The sequence below is a fragment of the Bos indicus genome, chromosome 3 (assembly GCF_029378745.1).
Source record: "Bos indicus isolate NIAB-ARS_2022 breed Sahiwal x Tharparkar chromosome 3, NIAB-ARS_B.indTharparkar_mat_pri_1.0, whole genome shotgun sequence".
NCBI lineage: Eukaryota > Metazoa > Chordata > Mammalia > Artiodactyla > Bovidae > Bos > Bos indicus.
In genome coordinates, this window is record NC_091762.1 from 27,729,872 (window position 1) to 27,749,853 (window position 19,982).

Sequence of the window (19,982 nt, forward strand, 5' to 3'; positions counted from 1 at the left end):
CCACACATTAGTTCAGATAAGCAGTTACCAGGGCACAGGAGTGTCCTGGTCTTGGACTCATGATCTAAACAAGAAAACATGTTGTGGCATAGTTAATGTTTCCAAAAACAGTATATGTGTGTGTACATATACATAAATCAACAAGACCACACAGTGACTCCAGGCAGATTGTATATACATATATATGAGAGTTAACTCAGGCAGGTTGATAAGAAGTCCAAGCCTAAGACCCCTTTAAGGAGGACATAAACATTAGACAAGTAGGCCTCATGGGCAGCAGTATCTCTTGTTCAAGGACATGCCTTTTTTTGAACTTTGGATGTACGCTATGAGAGAAGTGAAGTGAAGTCGCTCAGTCGTGTCCAACTCTTTGCAACCCCGTGGACTGTAGCCTACCAGGCTTCTCAGTCCATGGCATTTTCTAGGCAAGAGTACTGGAGTGGGGTGCCATTTCCTTCTCCAGGGGATCTTCCCAACCCAGGGATCGAACCCGGGTCTCCCACGTTGTAGGCAGACGCTTTACCCTCTGAGCCACCAGGGAAGCCCACGCTATGGGAGAAGGTCTGGGCAACATTTTCACAGCCTTGAGGTATTTTCTTTTCTATTCTCAGCAGCTAGCAGAAAAGAATAGAAGGCTCTGCTTAAACTAGCGAGGCGGGTGCTCTCCTGCCCACTTCCAGTGCCTCTATCCCTGTTACTTTAATAAAACCTACACAAAGCTCTGAGTGATTGAGACTGCCTTTGGTCCCAGAGTTAAATCTTCTCCTTGGGAGACCACGAATCCGGCAGCACTGATCACCATAAGCTGTTGTCTATGTGTGTGTGTATATACACATACACACACGTCAGGGAGGAAGGACGCATGCTCTGTTAAAGCAGGGAAGCATTATATGCACTTGAGTAGGTACTAAGGTATCCTATACAACCTGCAAGATGTGAACAACTCAAAATCCTAGGTGCTCACCCAGGCTTTTAGCTGTAATTGTTGTTTAATCTAAACGGAACTTCCCTCTAAAGAAAAAATATCTCATTCATTCAATCAGTGATTATTTATTGAGCATATATGACATTTGTCACTGAATGTTTTGGGCTTTATGGCTATTCACAAAGCCATACTGGGTTTGTAAGCTGTTGAGCCCTGTGCAACCTTTTTATGCTATAGATCCATTTAAATTTTTTTTTTCCATTTAACAACTTTTTATTTTATATTGGAGTATAACTGATTAACAGTGTTGTAATAGTTTCAGGTGGACAGGGATGGGACTCAGTCACACACATTCATCTATCCATTCTCCCCGAAACTTCCCCCCTATCCAGGAGGCCACATAACATGGAGCAGAGTTCCTGTACCCCACAGTAGGACCTTGTCAGTTACCCATTTTAAATATAACAGCGTGTACATGTCCATCCCGAAGTCCCTAACTATTCCTTCCCCCAATCGTTCCCCCCGCCACCGTAAGTTCATTCTCTCTGTTTCTGTTTTGTAAATAAGCTCATTTGTATCATTTCTTTTCAGATTCTGCTTATAAAGATTGTCTTATATTTCTCCTTCTCTACCTGACTTACTATAGATCCATTTTATGTTACTCTCGTGATGATTGTTTCAAGTTTAAATTTTATTAGGAAAATACAGGAAGTTTGTTCCATTGTGAAACAATCTTACTCTAAGAAATTAACAGTACTTATAAAAAATTTAAGCTAAAAAATTATCACTATTAACTTAGAACTTAAAGTCTAAAAATACCTTTAAACAGATTAAGTGTTTAAAAAACACAAAGTATATGATTTCTGTATAGTACCTAGTAACACCTAACTGGATGGATGAGTTGACCGAGGCATAAAAAGGTGGAGAAACTTGCTCACAGATTTATCTCCACTGCCAGGGAACTCCCAGCTCCTTCCACACCATTCTGGAGGGGCATATTCAGCTGTTAAGTGGATAAGCTGAAGCGCCAAAGGCAGAGTAATTTATCACAAGTAGATGATGAAATTACTGTCAAGGAAAGAGAAAAGAAATCATGACATTGTGTATGTCATAACAGAAAGCTAAAACCCAAGATGTGATTTTTCCCCTGTCTGCCAAGGCTGCAAGGATGTAAGCAGTCCCAACCTATGTGAGTCCAATGACTATGGGCCTCTGGAGATGCACAAAGTCGCCACAGGTCAGTCTGTGTGTGTGATTTACTGTAAAATGCAAAGGAAAACATGTTTCTAGACTTATATTGCTTCTTGGCCCCTATTTGCATATTATTAAGGAAGTTTTCAGAACAGGAGGCAATCAGCTTACAAAAATGAAAACCTTAATAATTGCAAGAGCAGCATTTAGCAGCAGCTATAATTACAAAGCCACTTGCACCCATTTTAGTAACTGCCCTTCCTGATTACAACCTGCTGAAACTTAATTCATGGGTAAAGAAATGAAAAAAATACAGCAAAGGGAACTCAGGAGATGAGGCAGAACACATGTTCTAGTAAATGCACAGTCTGCAATCCAGCAAAGCTAACTAATGGTATTTTCTCTCTAAATATGCTCTTTTCTGCTTTGGTTTGTACCACTGACTTTTCCTGGAAAGCCCTTTCTCCTGCTGTCAATGTCTGACTCTTTCCCCACCTCTGAGATGTAACTCAGATACCCCTCCTTCACCCCACCTACCACCACCTTCCCTCCAACCCCCCAGAAGCCTTCCCCTGCTTCCACTCACTCTGAAAACTCGACTGAGACCTTTCTTAGAACCCATATCATTTTCTTCACTGCACTATACATTTATGTATTTGCTTGCTTTAGTTTTTTCTATTGAAATATACTCTCTGAGGGCAGGATCTACATCAGATTCACCTTTAGGCTCCTGACGCAAAAAAATAAGGGCCCAAATAGATGATATCACATATTCAACAAGTCAATGGATGAATGAATGACCAGAATGGGAATACCAATAATAGCAGCAAGCACTTCTCTAACTATATAAAAGGCGCCATTCTAAGTGCTTATTGAAAATATATTAATGCATCTTATTTTTATCTGGATTATTCTAGGATAAGTAATGTTCTAGGTAAAGGAGGAAATCCTCCAAAGGATCCTCTAATCTGAGGCATATTTCACTGTGGAGGCTATCATTCCTGGAAGAAACTACAATGTGTAGAAAAGAGTTAAAATACAAAAGAGGTGGAGCTGATACATAACACAGGAATATAACACAGGGAGCAGTAAAACCTAGCTAATTGGTATTATCTGTATCATTCTTATCATTCTGCAGGTTGATTAAATCTTCCTCCTTTCTCACTTTCTCTGCCCTCCTTCCACCACTCCGCAATGTTCTCATTACCCCCACGTGCACACATGCACCTCAGGGAACACACAGGGCCACGGCTTTGTCACCAGAGGGGTCGAAGCCTGCAGCTCTTCCCTCAGTGCCACCTCCTGCACCCCACCTCCTTGTCTTCCCTCCAGTTCCTCCGGAAGCCCCTCCTGCTTCTGCTCACCCCCTGAAGATCCATCTAGACCCTTCTTGGAACCCACATCATTTGCTTCACTGCACTATACTTACATATAACACGGTATCAGCCTTTCTGTCTTTGACACAGATGGTCACCTGGCTTTGCTAGAGATAAGAGAGACCGAGTAGCCTGGTAACTATGATACTGCATGACGCATGCTAACTACGAAAGGTGATAGGGATACAGGGATTAGGTAAAAGTGGAGATGCTTAAACTTTGCATACAGATTACTGTTAGGTCCTTTACACCAGAGCCACAGACATGGCACACATGGTGCTAGAAGTCAAAGATGGTTTAGCCCTTAGCTAGTCAGAGGGATGTGCCACCTATACAAGAACACAGAGTGGTTTTCCTCGGTTTGCCTTCTTCAGCTGTGACAGCGTCCCAGAGCGCTCATCCTGCTTCTTCCACCAAGGACAAACACTTTCCTGTCTTCCCTCTGCCGTGACACTGTGCACATTCACCATATAGCCTTGTCTAGAGAATCACACCCATCTGCAGATGGGCCTTAAAGCCACGATGAAAAACCACCATCCACTCTCCTTCGGAGTGGGACTAACAACATCTCAAATAAATCATTATCCTCACTCGTGCTACCTCCAGGGAAGGAAAACAAGTGCCACAGATGGCGGGATTGTTGTTTCCCTCTCAGTATAATTATAATTAGAAAGTGACTAAGATGCACTGGGGGATTGAAATTTTAAAAGTTTCAAAAAGTGAACGTTTTAGAAGTAATTTTATACTAACAGCATAAGCTTTTATCATGCTCAGGAAATGAAAAATGTCTCCCATAAATTATCTCATCACAATACCTTGTGCTGTGATGTCATGGTAAATGTGATGTTTATGTTGTAAGTAGGAAAGATGAGCCACAGGGCAATTATGTAACACACTAATGGCAAAACCAGGATGCGACTGGGAGCCACCTAACTTTGGGGCCAGAACTTTTTTCAGAGAAAAGGTTGGGAGAGGGGAAACAAGGTGACTTCATGATGGTCATCACTGTTAATATTTTACGCACTTAGTACTCAGTTATCTAATTGACTCAACCAAAAGCATTATTTGAGCATGACCACATCATGAAGGCAGCACTAAATGCCCATGGCCCAGCACAAAGTAGGTGTTCAATAAATATCTGTGGGGTGATTACTGATATTTTTTTTGGTCACACCACACAGCTTTGTGGGATCTTAGTTCCCCAACCAAGGATCAAAACAGAAGCACAGAGTCATAAACAATGGACCACCAGGGAATTTCCTGATACTATTTTTTTTATTATTTTTATTTATTTTACTTTTTGGCAGCACTGGGTCTTCATTGCTGCATGTGCACTTCTCATTACCGGGGCTTCTCTTGTTGCAGAGTATGGGCTCTAGAGCATGGGCTCAGTAGTTGTGGTGGACCGGTTTACCCTGAGGAATATGGGGTCCTCCCAGGCCAGGGGTTGAACCTGTGTCCCCTACATTAGCAGGCAGATTCTCAACCACTACACCACTAGGGAAGTCCCATTGACACTATTTTTTGTGTTTAAAAATTTTAATTATGCTCTAAATAACTGGTGTCTCTAAGTCCCATTTCCTCCCTGACTCTTATCTACATAATGCCACCAGAGCAGTCTCCTCGATGCAGTCCTCATGAAACTCTTCTGGTTAAATCATATTAATGGATAAATACTAGATGTCCTAGCATCCAAATCTCCACCACTTGGCACAATTGCTACCTTATCCACATTCAAGCTTTCTGAACTAGCCTGTTGAATTCCCCAAACAGGACTTTTCACGGTGTGCTGTGAAAAGCATATGCAATCTGTACACCTGAGTCTGAACTGCAGCTCTAGTAAATTTCCAGCAAATCAAAACTTTTCTAAACTTCATGTTTCCTTCTAGTAAGACTGGACACTGGCAGTACATCTTTATCTAATTCATTCATATCTAGCTAGCCTATTCTGAAGGTCAAAGGGGATATTTCTTTAGCCAACAATGTAGAGTAAATCTTACAGCTCCATCCAAATAGCACCTATCAGAGCCTCCCAAACTCTACCTTGCAGAGACTGATTCTGTAGGCTGGGATGGGACCTGAGATTCTGTTTTTCTAACAAGCTCTGGTGGTGTCAGTGTTGATGGCTTGGGCCACACCTTGTGTAGCAAGGGTCTAGGGTATGCCCTCTTCTATACTTTCTCCAATGCTATGTCTTCCCACCTGAAATGACCTTCCCGCTTCTCTCTAAACCCAACCTTCAAAGTTTAGCTTGAGCTCAGTTCTTCTTCTGAAGTTTCAACAAATCACTCTGGACCACGGTGATGTCTCTTTTTTAATTAATTTATTTTTTAATTGAAGGATAATTGCTTTACAGAATTGTGTTGTTTTCTGCCAAACATCAACATGAATTAGCCACAGGTATATATATGTCTCCTCCTTTTTTAATGTCTAAAGCATTCAATGGTTCTATTACTTACTGCTGCTGCTAAGTCACTTCAGTCGTGTCTGACTCTGTGTGACCCCATAGACAGCAGCCCACCACGCTCCCCCGTCCCTGGGATTCTCCAGGCAAGAACACTAGAGTGGGTTGCCATTTTCTTCTCCAAGGCATTAAAGTGAAAAGTGAAAGTGAAGTCACTCAGTCGTGTCCGACTCTGTGCGACCCCATGGACTGCAGCCTACCAGGCTCCTCTGTCCATGGGATTTTCCAGTCAAGAGTACTGGAGTGGGTTGCCATTGCCTTCTCCATTATTTACTGGGAAAATATTATTTTGCATCATTATTTAACAGTATAGATAGAATTACATTTTCCTTTGCTAATGATTGATCATCTTCTGAAGAGAAGAAACCCTGACTTGTATTTCTATATCCTTTTAAGAAAACCAACACACTACTGTGTGTCTAACAGTCTAAGATACATTTTGTTAATGAATTCCTTGCATAATGTGGCACAGAAAATGACAATGGGTTAAAAACAAGTAATTTTGGGACCAGCCAGTAATTAAGATTTTGGACACATATTTGATATGCATCTGCTTCACTCTCAATCTCCCAAATTAAATGGAAATGCCACCACCTGACCACCTGCCTTCTGTTACTGTAGTTTACTTTTTAAAAAAATTTTAGTGAGCACCAACACTTCACAACACAGTGTATCATGAGCCTCGGGTGATCACAATGATGAATAAGAAACAGTTGTTTTCTTCTGAGCACATACATTCAGGTAAGGGCAACAAATATGCCCAAAAATATAAATACAAGGCACATTTAACAAATGCTCTATTAGCCAGAGTAGAAATGAAATTAATGAGAGCATAAAAAAAGCAGATGTGAATTCTAACTCAGGGAATAAGAGAAAGGTTGCAACTGTGACATCTGGGCTAGGCAGGGAAAGACTGGGAGGGGTTTAGTCAAAACAAAACTCAAGGAAAGGGGATTCCCTGGTGGCTCAGGGGCAGAGAATCCACCTGCCAATGCAGGAGACATAGGTTCTATCCTTGATCCCAGAACATCCACATGCCTCAGAGCAGCTAAGACCAAGTGCCCCAACTACGGAGCCTGTGCTCTAGAGCCGGGGAGCCACAACTAATGAGCCCACGTGCCGAAACCAGAGAAGAGCCCGAGCAGCAGTGAAGACCCAGCACAGCCAAAATTAAAATTAAAATTATTTTTTAAAAATCAGGGAAAGAATTCTTAAGCCAAAGAAGTCCAGTCACAGCCAGGAAAATAAAGAACACATTCTTAGTGTTCTTTGAAGAAGTAGTACAGGGCAGGCTCAGCTTTTGCCAAACTCAGTCACCTGAGTAACCCCAGCTGCAAGAGTGCTGCATGCCCATTTCTGTTTTTTATTATTTACTTAATGGTCTGCTTTTAAACTGACTCAAATTTTTTTAACTTAAGTGAACTTACAGAGAAATAAAATTGTATATCAATACAAATATAATCATCCAGATGTAACTATAAACACCCTGTTACAATGTAAGTGTTAGCTGGAGTATTTTTATTTAAGGTAGGACACAAGAGATATTTTGGGGCAAGTTTTGGCCGGGAGGGGTGAAAGCAAGGGAGCATGCTCAGAAGGTTGGGGTCAGTGCTTTTGCTCCTCACAGCCACTGCCTCGTTTGGACCTGCTTCTGATCTATACTCCCCTGGACCCTCCTTCAGCTGCTCTGATTCCTGGGCCAGACGTGTGTTTAGCTCCATGATACCATTTGCTTCATCAAGGTTGCAGGCGGTGAGAATGACACTGATTCCAATCAATTCTGATGGGCTCCAGGCTGCCTTCCCTGCAGACGTCAAGCTCCAGCTTCAAACACCGAGACAACAGCCTTACAGAGACTGCCAAATCAGCTCCCACAATGGTATAAGGTCAAATCCTCAGAACAAATTATTCACTGACACATATATAATCGTATACATATATACAACACAGATACACACACATATACAAACATATATCTCTATCTAGGAGTTCTGTTTCCTCTTTCTCTGGTTGAACTATGACCAACACAACCTTAGACAAACATGGCATAATACAGGCATTTATTAAACCTGGAAGTAAGTATACGTGTGTTTGTGATATTATTCTCTGTATTCCATTTGAAATGTTTCATAATTTTTGAAAGTTTTTTTTTAAAAAATGAGTAATAGGGGAGTTCCCAGGTTGCCTAGTGGCTAAGATCCTAGGCTTTTACTGCTGTGGCCTGGGTTCAATATTCGATGGGAAACTGAGATCCTGCAAGCCACGTGGTATGGCCAAAAAAAAAAAAAAAAAGAAATAATAATTGCAATGATAAATGAATGATAAATAATAAATGAATAATAAATGCAATAAAAACAGAATAATATTGTTCAGTCCTAACTAGGTAATGTTTTTATACAAAGTCTGAACCTTCCTTAATTCTGGTTCAGTCCCTTTGTTAAAAGAGGTATTTGCTAATGTTTTGAGAAGTGCTAGCACTTTTTTCTTAAATAAACAAAAGGATTCAAGGATTCAAAAGGGAGTACCCCTCTTATTTTATGCGTTAATGCTATTTAATAACATTTCCATATACCACCTAAATCTACCACGCAGTCCATTCCTTGGGATGTCAGAGAATGCGGAAAGCTGGAAGATCAGAAATAAATGATGTGGTGGTTGCCAGGGCTTAGGAAGGAGAAATGGAAGGCAGAGTGCAAAGGATTTTTAAGGCAGTAGAAAGACTAAATATGATACTATAATAGTAGATACTTGTCATTATAAATTTGTCCAAGCTCATAGAATGTACAACACCAAGAGGGAACCCTAATGTAAACTGGAGACACTGGGTGACGATGTGTCAGCTTAGTTTCATCAGTTGTAACAAATGTACCATTCTGATGGGGGATGTTGACAATGGAGAAGGCTGTATATGTTCAGGTCTTCCCCTGTGGCTCAGACTGTAAAGAATCTGCCCGCAGTGCAAGAGACCTGAGTTCAAACCCTGGGTTGGGAAGGCCCCTAGAGAAGGCAATAGCTATGGCAACTCACTCCAGTATTCTTGCCTGGAGATACAGGGGAAACCTTCGTACCTTCTGCTCAACTTCGCTGTGAACCTAACACTTCTCATTACTTTGCCAACAAAGGTCCATCTAGTCAAGGCTATGGTTTTTCCAGTGGTCATGTACGGATGTGAGAGTTGGACTGTGAAGAAAGCTGAGTGCCGAAGAATTGATGCTTTTGAACTGTGGTGTTGGAGAAGACTCTTGAGAGTCCCTTGGACTGCAAGGAGATCCAACCAGTCTATCCTAAAGGAGATCAGTCCTGGGTGTTCTTTGGAAGGAATGATGCTAAAGCTGAAACTCCAGTACTTTGGCCACCTCATGTGGAGAGTTGACTCATTGGAAAAGACTCTGATGCTGGGAGGGATTGGGGGCAGGAGGAGCAGGGGACGACAGAGGATGAGATGGCTGGATGGCATCACTGACTTGATGGACGTGAGTCTGAGTGAACTCCGGGAGTTGGTGATGGACAGGGAGGCCTGGCGTGCTGCGATTCATGGGGTCGCAAAGAGTCGGACATGACTGAGCGACTGAACTGAACTGAACGCTTCTCTAAAAAATAAAGTCTACATAATACTATGCTAAAAAAAAAAAGAAAAGAAAAGAAAGAGCTGATGTAGAATAATATAGAATCAAGAACAAAAGTGAGAGGATATCCCTGAAAAGAAGGCAGAGGTATGTTTTCCTCTTGGACACTGTGGAGAAACATAGACAAGAATAAAAAATTAATTCTGAAGTTAAAGGAAAGGATGCTTATGAAGTTTACATTCGTAACCTCCATCTCATCCATCAAGCTGAGACAAAGAAGATCTGGGGGAAATGAGAGGAACCAAAACATCAGAAATTTGGGCTTAAAAAGAGTGATAAAACTGACTGGAAGAAGTGAAGGCCTGAGTCAAAGGATGACCAAAAAGTCATGAGTTCCAGAATACGGAAAAAGAGGAACCAACCAATCTACATTTGCAACAAAAGAGAACTGAATAAGCAAATTATGATATGGCCACACATTGGGACACCATGCTGCAGCCATTAAAAAATACGGAGTTGTTAATCTGTGAGTGCAGCAAGATATTTGCAATATTATTGACAGACAAAATCAGGTCAAGATAAAAACTTTTGCACAAAAGACAAATGTACATATTTATATAATACAAAGTTGGGAAGCTCATCTGTATGCCAAAGGGTGAGCATATTTTACTTCTGGGTGGCAGAAGTTCTGATAATTTTTATCCTATATTTTCTCTTTTTTCTACAGCCACCATATACTATTTGTTGAGCCCCATACAATTCCCATTAGTGCAGACGTTAGTTTCTGTTTAAGTGTTTGGTCAAGGAAATGAGAAAGGAGATTTCTGAGCTGTGTGTGTCTTTGGATTTGACGGCTCCTTCTTCTAAGGCAGCCGCCTCTAGCTGCGGGGATGAATCAAGCCAGTATTCTGACAATCCCAAAGTCAACACTAACACAATGCCAACTAATTGATAGGCACAGGGCAACTTCAAGAGATTCTGACCTTGCAAAACAAATGAATTCAACTTTCATGATCCAGTCATTTCCAAGAGCACAAAGAAAACTGAGGGGTCGACGGCATGAGTTGACTCAGCCACCTCTCAGCGGTGTCACAGCCTTCAAGTCTAGTGTTTATACTGTCATAGTCACATTGCCTGGCTTCATATTTTAAATGCTTTTCTGTGCTGTCTTAGAGTGTAACACCTTCTCTCATGGCGTGTATCAATCAGCTGCGAGTAGCCCTGGCCAGCATGCTGCTGGGGGCTTGGGTGCTACAATGATGTCAGTTGCTTCCCAAGGCGCATCCTAGCTCTTGAGACCCTCCAGGCTCTAAGGAGCTCCCTTGGGAAGTTCCCCTGGAGAAGGGACAGGCTACCCACTCCAGTATTCTTGGGCTTCACTTGTGTCTCAGCTGGTAAAGAACCTTCCTGTAATGCAGGAGACCTGGGTTCAATCCATGGATTGAGAAGATACCCTGGAGAAGGGAAAGGCTGCCCACTCCAGTATTCTGGCCTGGAGAATGCCATGGACTGTATAGTCCATGGAGTAGCAAAGAGTCGGACACACGATTGAGCGACTTTCACTTTCACACCTTTTGGAGGCCTCCCGGTATCTCCATATCCTCCCCAAATGGAAACAGGCGAGTCTGATAATCTGCAGCTTCCTCTGCTTTACACCAGGGGGCAGTGTCTGTTTGTAGACAACAGTTTTCCTGAGATCATACTGGGGACAAGAGTAACTATGGTCTCCTTGACCTACCGGCACCCATTCACCTAAACTGATGGAAGGAACACCAGGCAAAGCTCCCCAGATTATCATCCAAGCTCTCAGCCATTGTCTCAAGGCAGACAGAACTAAATTTGAGGGTAAGTGTGGCATAAAACTGGCTCAGACAAGCAGAGATCTCTGGTAGATGGTCCCACGTCTTAGGAGTCCTGACAAAAGCTCTAATGCCACAGGTTCTCATCATGGCTGAACGCCAGGTGGTGGTGAGAATTCCTTGGGGCCTAAGGGACGGTCTTAGTGATTGCAGTCCAATAAGGTCTTCACTAAGGCTTATGATGTGGACTGTATCACTCACTTATGGTTGAGAGGTTAGAACCATAAGCTATCCACCTCCGTGACACCTCATGGAAAGGCAGTCTTCCTATGAATCTCCTGGGGAGAAGGGACATAAAGATAAATACTAGCAGGTAGGAGCCATGAGATGGGATAATGTTCTACACAAAGTTCAATAAAGCATCCCGAACAAAACCCACTCTTCCTCCTGAGTATTTACTTTTTGCTCAGTTGCTTTAGTCACATCAGACTATGTTGTGACCCTATGGACTGTAACCCACCAGGCTCCTCTGTCCATGGGATTCTCTAGGTAAGAATACCGGAGTGGGTTGCCATGCCCTCCCCCAAAGGTTCTTCCTGACTCAGGGATCGAACTCGGGTCTCCTGCACTGCACGCAGACTCTTTTACCACTGAGCCACAGGGGAAGCCCCACTCCTGAGTAGTAAATGACCACAACTCACAGTCATAATGGGTTAAAGGAAGAGCAATAAAAGTGAATTGTTATTCTCATATTGTAGCATCCTCTCTAAGGTATGCAGATCTTCTTTTACCATTTTAATTTTTAAAAAAAATTTTTAACACAGAAAAGTGGAACAAATAAAAATGATTCATGAACCCACCACCACAACAAACTAGTGGCAGTTTATCATATTTGTCTTAGATTCTAATAACACAATATTACAGATACAGAGGAAATCTCCTTTGTATCCATCCCTTCTCACATCCCCTCCCTTCCTTCCCAAGAGGGAAGGAATTGTGTGTCAATCTACTTCATGTTTATGCTTCTACATTGTTCATATACGTTCATAAGCCATATAAGTATTGTTTCCTAATTTTTAAAAATTTGTTATGAGAGTATGTTTCACATTGTATATATCACACTGTTTTTTTTTCATTTCACATTGTGTTTTAATAGATTCATCCATGTGGCCGTGTGTAGACCTAGTGTGTTCATGTTAACTGTTTTATTCTATCAAATTTATATTACATTTTAATTATCCAGTTCCTTTTGGGGAATCATTTAGAAAGAAAAGAAAGAAAGTGAAGTCGTTCAGTCGTGTCCAATTCTTTGCAACCCCTGTAGCCTACCAGGCTCCTCCGTCCATGGGATTCTTCAGGCAAGAATACTGGACTGGGTTGCCATTTCCTTCTCCAGGGGATCTTCCCAACCGAGGGATTGAACCCGGGTCTCATGCATTGCAGGCAGATGCTGTACCCTCTGAGCCACCAATCATTTAGGTGGTTACTAGTTTTTATCATGACAAATAGTGCTGTAATAAACATCCTACACGTATCTGCTTATGTAGAAGCTCAAGAGATATTATCACACACACACCAAGGAGTCCAATGCTGGTTGTAATTTTACTAGACAGTGCCAAATTGTTCTCTAAGTGGGATACTTTCTACTTCTCATTTTCATCACGCTTGTATTGTTAGATTATTAAATGTTTGCTAACCTAATAAGTGTGAAATCATATTTCATAGTTATTTTAATATGCCTGTCCCAGATGACCACTGAAGGTAGACATCTTTTTATGTGTTGACTATTATAGTTTCCTCTTCTGCAAAATATCTGTTCTATCATTCCACTTTCTAAAGCACCATGAAAAGATATTTATTGCATGAACAATATGAAAATACTGGCAGTTTTAGGAGCTGAAAAGTATTGTTGAGGTTATTAAGAGTTTATATAAAAATAATGCACTCCGAAACACCAGAGTACTATATCTCAAGCTGAGGTTCACAGCAGCATCTCAATTCTGCAGGTGAAATGAAGGCTTATTACAGGTTACATGTTCCTGTTAATTAATGGGTGTTTTAAATTCTGTGCAAATTATACCACAACCTATGATTCATAATCCTGAGCAAAATGAGGGAGCTGAAATCTCTGACTCGGAACAAAGGAGTAGGGTCCTTTTCCACTTTATGTCCAAAGGGATCGAGAAGCAAAGATCTGTATTCCAACTTTCCTCCAAACGGTCTGGCAAATAAGCGCACACAAACACAAACACAAAACAGTGATGACAGCATCAATTTTGAATCACGACTAGAAAATAGAAATGGTAATAAATAGAATTATTCATATATTAATATTACAAATATTTACCTCCTGCCCAAAGGAGGGCAAGGCTTCCTACATGGCACAGTGGTAAAGAATCCAGCTGCCAATACAGGAGATGTAAGAGACGCAGCTTGGGGTGGGAAGATCTCCTGGAGTAGGAAACGGCAACCCACTCAAGTACTCTTGCCGGGAAAATCCCGTGCACAGAGGAGCCTGGCGGGTTACAGTCTATGGGGTCACAAGGAGTTGGACACGACTGAGCGTACACAAAGGAGGGTATGTATATTTCGGGGGTGGGTAAGAATTTTTCTAACTAAAAAATTAGAAATCTTATTGCTTGTTTATAACATGACTAGTTTCACAGAAGGCAATTTTTCTCCTCTAGATTTCTGCTAATGAAAATGTGGGCTTCCCCGATGGTTCAGAGGGTAAAGATTCCATCTGCAAGGCAGGAGACACTAAAACCAAGCATCCTTATTATCAGGGCATGTGATCCCATCATGATGATAAGAACTCTACAAAACCTGCATTTATTCTCTATATATCAGATAGTTGACCACTATGGGGATTCCAAAGATTGTGTTTGCAAAGCAAGGGAAGGTAGGTCTCCTAGTCAAAGGAAATTGGATATTGAGAAAATGTTTGAGGAATTACATGATGGTATCTACAATCTAAGAAAACAGTTAACCTAAAGACCTTTAGATGTGGCTTATAATTTGGTTTTGTCCTCTCAGTTGTAACTTGGATGTGTTTGAAGTACAGGGAGTTGTTTTTTTTTTTAATGATCCTAGAAAGAAGAAAATGCAAAAGGGTCTGTAAGGTTTCCATCTTTGTCCCTCTAGCTTGGTGTTTCTTGGATGAAGCTGGTCATCACCAAACCACAGACACAGAAAAGGCTCCTGCTGAGGCAGTCCCCACCCCGCTCCGCCACAGTCCCTCTCCCTGGCAGTCCACAATGTGCAGTCTTAATGTGCAGGACTCCCCGTCTCGGGCAGGGCTGCTAAACCATTGGTCTGTACCCTCGCTGAGCACTGGGAAGACAAGGGCTTCAGTTTTAAAAGCAGACAAGCCATCAACCTCCTTCCATTAAAGCCAATCAACTCTAAAAATGGCTTTTTCCTTTGGTAGAGAAAGCGACCCCCACATGAATGATGAAAGCATCACATTACAACTGTGTTATGGGGCTCTCCAGTTCTCACACTCTGCAGGCCAGCTCCCCTAGCCCAAATCATGAAGTCTACCAAGTAGACTTGGTAGAATGGGCTCTGGGGAGCTCCACTCTCATATCCAGGATAGCTGTGAGTGACCCTAGGACCATTTGGATGATATAGCTCTATGGGGTAGTTAAGTCCTCACAAACAGGTAACAGCTGTGAATAATTCACTTCTGCTTGGATGGGCATCTAATATCTTTTGGGATCAGCACAGCTACAGGGTACCTTCCCAGCCCATACCCACAAGATAAACAGTTACTCATGCCTAATGCTCTAAGAGCTAGTTCTTCTATGATGAATGCTGACCACATGACAAGTAGGGTTCACTGAACGGTCATGGGCTTAGATCACTCTGGTACTAAACTCTAACCACCTGCGTCAACCATTAAAAAAAGGTTAAAGTGAAGTTGCTCAGTTGTGTCTGACTCTGCAACCCCCATGGACTGTGGCCTGCAAGGCTCCTCTGTCTATGGGTTTTTCCAGGCAAGAATACTGGAGTGGGTTGCTATTTCCTTCTCCAGGCGATCTTCTCGACCCAGGGATCGAATCCAGGTCTCCTGCATTGCAGGCAGACTCTTTACCATCTGAGCCACCAGGGAATCCCCCCAAAAAAGGTAAGTGGTGGAAATTTAACAGGTCCTGAACACAGGAATAGTGGCCTTTTTAGTGCCACACTCCACTCAAGACAAAGTTATTCAAGGTCACTGAATACCTGGCCAGTCAGGTGAGAAGATAATGTCATAGGAGGTAGAGTGCAGGGATGGGGAGGTAAGGTTACTCAGAGAGGGACTCATGTTCCTGAAATTCTTGGTTAGAATAAGAAAAGAATTTTCTCAAAGAGAAAATATACTGGGTTTTCCCGTAAGATGTTATGAAAAACCTGAACAAGCTTTTTGGCCAACCCAATAAGCACCCATCAGGCATCATGCTTACAATTCTGTTTTTGGCATTAAATACTCTTTTATGATTTAGCACAAACACTTTTTCTCCACAGTAAACTGCATTTAAAGCTAAAACAACACACTTAAAGGAACTTCAGAAAATTGCATATTTGTGAACTGAGAACTTGTTTTGCTAGAGAAAGAACTGACTTAATCTATGAGTGCATCATTTAGATGGTTCTACTGCCAGATGATGAAATCAACTGAACTTTCAAACTTTTTAGTGGAAAAGAGAATCACTTAGTCAATCCTCACCTCTAACCCTCCCAATCTTCCTGCTGAGCAGTTGACTTATGCAAGGTTTAAGCAACTGGTGGACTGGTACTTATATCCATGACCACCCTGTCCCTTACCTCAGAATAACTAATTCAATTAACCATCACAGGTTAATTGTAATTATTTAACTTCCTGCCTTCTGTGGGAGACATGAAAGAAGAGGGTTCAATCTCTGGGTAGGGAAGATGCCCTGGAGGAGGCATGGGAACCCACTCCAGTATTCTTGCCAGGAAAATCTCATGGACAGAGGTGTCTGGCGGGCTACAGTTCATGGGGGTCGCAAAGACTGGGACGCGACTGAAGCAACTTAGCACACACTGCTTCACCCCAAGGCCACAAGAATGCAAACTTCACAGGAAAGAGATTTCGGTTTATAAACATTGCAGCCCCTGCTAAGCATACAGTAGGCACTCACTATATGCTGAATAAAGGAAAAACTAAAATGGCCAACTCATAGTAGATACTAAAAAGGATCTATGAATAAAATGCCACTAGAATAAAAGTAGTAATTAATGTCAAAAGGGCCATTTAAAAAAGAAAAGGAAGAGTAACTTTTGCATGGCAAAGTGTATTTGTAGTGACCTTGAGCATACAGAACTCACATTTCTAGGATGGGGTGTGCAGGCAGTTTGGGAGAATTCTGTACCACGAAGAACTGATTCCCTTTTACACCACCCATTGTAGATGGTACTATGGACTTAAAATAGTGTCAAGCCCAAAGTGGCTCTGGGCAGAATGACCCAGCAGAACTTAAACCAGAAAGAAACCCGAAGCATTGAAAGCCCCTGGAACAGGAGTGAGTGAAGTCGCTCAGTCGCGTCCGACTCTTTGTGACCCCATGGACAGTAGCCTACCAGGCTCTACCGTCCATGGGATTTTCCAGGCAGGAACACTGGAGTGGGTTAGCCATTTCCTTTTCCAGGGAATCTTCCCAACCCAGGGATCGAACCCGGGTCTCCTGCATTGCAGACAGACGCTTTACCATCTGAGCCACCAGGGAAGCCGCCTCAAGTCAAGGAAAAGATAGTAAGTCGACACCAGAGCGGATGGGCCCTTTGGTCAGTGGGTGACCAGGGCCCTCTCTGTTTAAGATTTCAAGGGGACAGCGCCACAGGTTAGAGATTCCCTTTCCGTAGTCACAGAGTATTCCAGCTAACAAGGGGATTTTGCATCTCTTACTAACCAGCTCGCCAGATTAAGTATTCATTCTCCACACATTCCTTCCCTGCTCCAGGTGAGGGGACCAGGGCGCCTATGGGGCGAGGATCCGAGGCTTGGGCGGGGACAAAGCTTGACAGGCCGGCCAGCGACCTTGGCTCTCCCTGGCGCAGGCCAAAGCGTGGCGCCTAGCCCAGCGCCGTCCTCGCGCGAGGTGGAGGTGGAGGCGGGGGAGGCTCGCCACACCTGGGGGTTTGCAGAGCCTTGGCATCTGGGCCGGGCTTTGGGAAATCGCGGGGCGGGGGCGGTATGCCTCACCCCAAGCTGGGTGGCCAGGAAGAGGCAGCGGTGGTAGCTGCGGGAGACTCACCTGCAGCAGCACGGCCAGCAGGAAGCACAGGTACATCTGGTAGATGCCCATCTCGCCCACCGCCTGGAACGCCTCCTCCACCTCCATGGCGGGCCGAGCGTTCGGCCCCGGCCCCGCACCCAGCTGGAGCCCGGCCGCGGCCCCGGCCCGCCCTCCGCTACCCCCGCTCCGGCGTGGCCCGGCGTGGCCCTCCCCGGCCGGCCCGGTGCGCCAGGCATCCGCCTGGCCCAGCCAGAGAGGAGCGGCGAGAGAGCGCGGGCAGGGCGGGGCGCGCGGGCGGCGCGTTGGCGCGGGCGGGGCCGAGGGCCGCGTGAGCCGGCGAGATGCCGGGTTCCCCGGGCCTCTAGGCTTTCTGTTAAAGATTTCCTTCTGAGAGGGTGGGTTAAAACGGAGCTTAAAGCGGCTTAAAATGAGAGAAAAGAGGAAGTGGGTTCCGGTGTAGGCATCCTCTCTGATGGAGAAATAAGGCGAAGGGCAGCCTCCTCGTCTAAGCCACGGCCTGCCCGCCCCCCGCTTCAGGGGCTGTGGGGCGCAATGACGGTTGGGAGACCCGGTGCCCGCTGGTAAAATTTGTCCTTTTGTACAAATCGTTTAAATACAGGAAGTGGAAATGGGTTCTAGATCCTTCGGAGAAGAGTGCTGTTTAACATTTCTTTCCTCCTGCTCCCTGCTTGCTATGTGGTCAGGCCGCAGGTAACCAAATTCTTGCAAAAGCCTGAGATACATTTGGTTATGTAAATAGGCACGAAGTAAAAAATATGAAAGGTTAATTTGTGGGACAGGAGGTGATGGCTGCTAAAATGTTTGAAGGATAAACAGCAGTTTGAAAGGCTGGCAATGGAGAAAAATGCAGCAGGACCTAGAGACACCGGTCACCTGGTTTAAGTCCCCTCATTTCTCCACCTCCCTAGGTTGGTTTTAACAACTGCATAGCATTCCACTCTGCGGGCCATGCCACCCAATACGATATTGAACAGAAAAGGTGACTAGCAATGCTTTACCTAGAATTTTACACATAAAGAGAGTGACATAGGCCTATAATTTTCTTGTTACTGTTCTTGTCTAGGTTTGGCTGGAAGATTATCGTAGCCTAATAAAATGAGTTGCAGGTGTTTGGTAAAACTTCAAGCCATCTAGGCTTGGCTTGTTTTGCAGGGGGAGCCTCTTTATTACAGAGATGGATAAAGATACATAGAGATTTTTGTCACATATGTTTTGGACTTTTGTTTTTGAATCACTTTTAGTTTATTCTAGAAGTGTTACTGTTTTATCCACTTTTTCTATTGTTTTTGGAATAAACTTGTTCATCTTGTTTTCATAGGGTTTTTAATTATGCTCTAGCTGTTTTTATGCCTTGTTTTTTTATTACTCTTTTTTATTGTCCTTTTCTTATGAGTCTTGCTAGAAGTTTGTCTACTGTATTATTTTCTGAAGAACCAGTTTTTATTTTGTGATTTTTAAAAAATTTGTCTTTGTTTTCTGTTTTATGAATTATTTTTGTTTCTTATTTTTGCTAGTCTATAATTCTTTTACTACCTATGTGACTTGAAAGTTTAGCTTTTTGCTTTCAATTTTCCTTTTATAGGAATAATTATACATAAGACTTATGCATTTCTCTCTCGGTGCTACTTTGCTCTATCCCATAACTTTGTCGGGTGGTGCTTACATTGTCTTTAGTTTTAAATATTCCATGACATTGTAATGTCCTCTCTAACCAATGAGCTATTTGTTAGTTCATATTTCTTTAGTTTCCAATTAAAGGTTGTTGCTCTTTTTTAACTATCTTTTTATTGTTGATTACTAATTTAAGTGCTTTGTGTATGAAGATGATCTGAAATCTTGGAAATCATTTGAATTTTCTTGTGACCTAGAGATTATCATTTTTGAGTTTTTATCAAGTTGTCTTTTTATTTGTGAAAGTTTGTAAAAGTACCAATGGAATCATTCCTCTTAAATCATGATAAAATACCTCTTTTTACTTTTAATGCTTTTTGTCTTAAGTTTTGTTTTGTTTAGTGTTAATATTGCTGTGTCAGGTTTTTGTTGTTGTCATTTTCCTTGTAATCCTTTTATTTATCTCATATTTTCAGTTTTGTTATATTCTAGACATGTTTATTAAAGGAAAGCTTTTTAAATTTGTTTGTTTATACAATTTTGTAATCTTGGTCTTTTAACAGGTAAATTAAATCAATGTATATTTATTGTGAATGATATATTTGGAGTCATTTCTACTATTTCCTGTTTTATGTTTACCATCTTCTTTCTTTTTACTTCCTGGCCATCTATTGGAGTCTTAAAGACGTTTTTATATGATCCTTCTCTCTTTCTGCTACTTTTGGGAGCTACAGATTGCACAGTTATTATTTTAGTAGTTACTCAACATTTTAACATCTACAGAACT

At 42.5% G+C, this 19,982-nt stretch overlaps 1 protein-coding gene across 3 annotated transcripts in view; it reads right to left on the bottom strand.

Moving 5' to 3' along the window:
• SLC22A15 (solute carrier family 22 member 15) overlaps positions 1 to 17,818 on the bottom strand; it is a 110,756-nt gene extending 92,938 nt beyond the window's left edge. The window contains exon 1 of one of the 3 annotated variants that reach the window (XR_011565732.1): positions 17,582 to 17,817. Coding sequence is in view for 2 of the 3 variants with exons in the window: in XM_019956743.2 (XP_019812302.2) it covers positions 17,582 to 17,668 (87 nt within the window). In the remaining variant the exon portion in view is untranslated. Of the gene's footprint in view, positions 1 to 17,581 lie in introns of all 3 variants that reach the window. The other 2 variants (XM_019956743.2, XM_070785861.1) reach the window with 2 other exon arrangements.
• Positions 17,819 to 19,982: the final 2,164 nt, after the last annotated feature.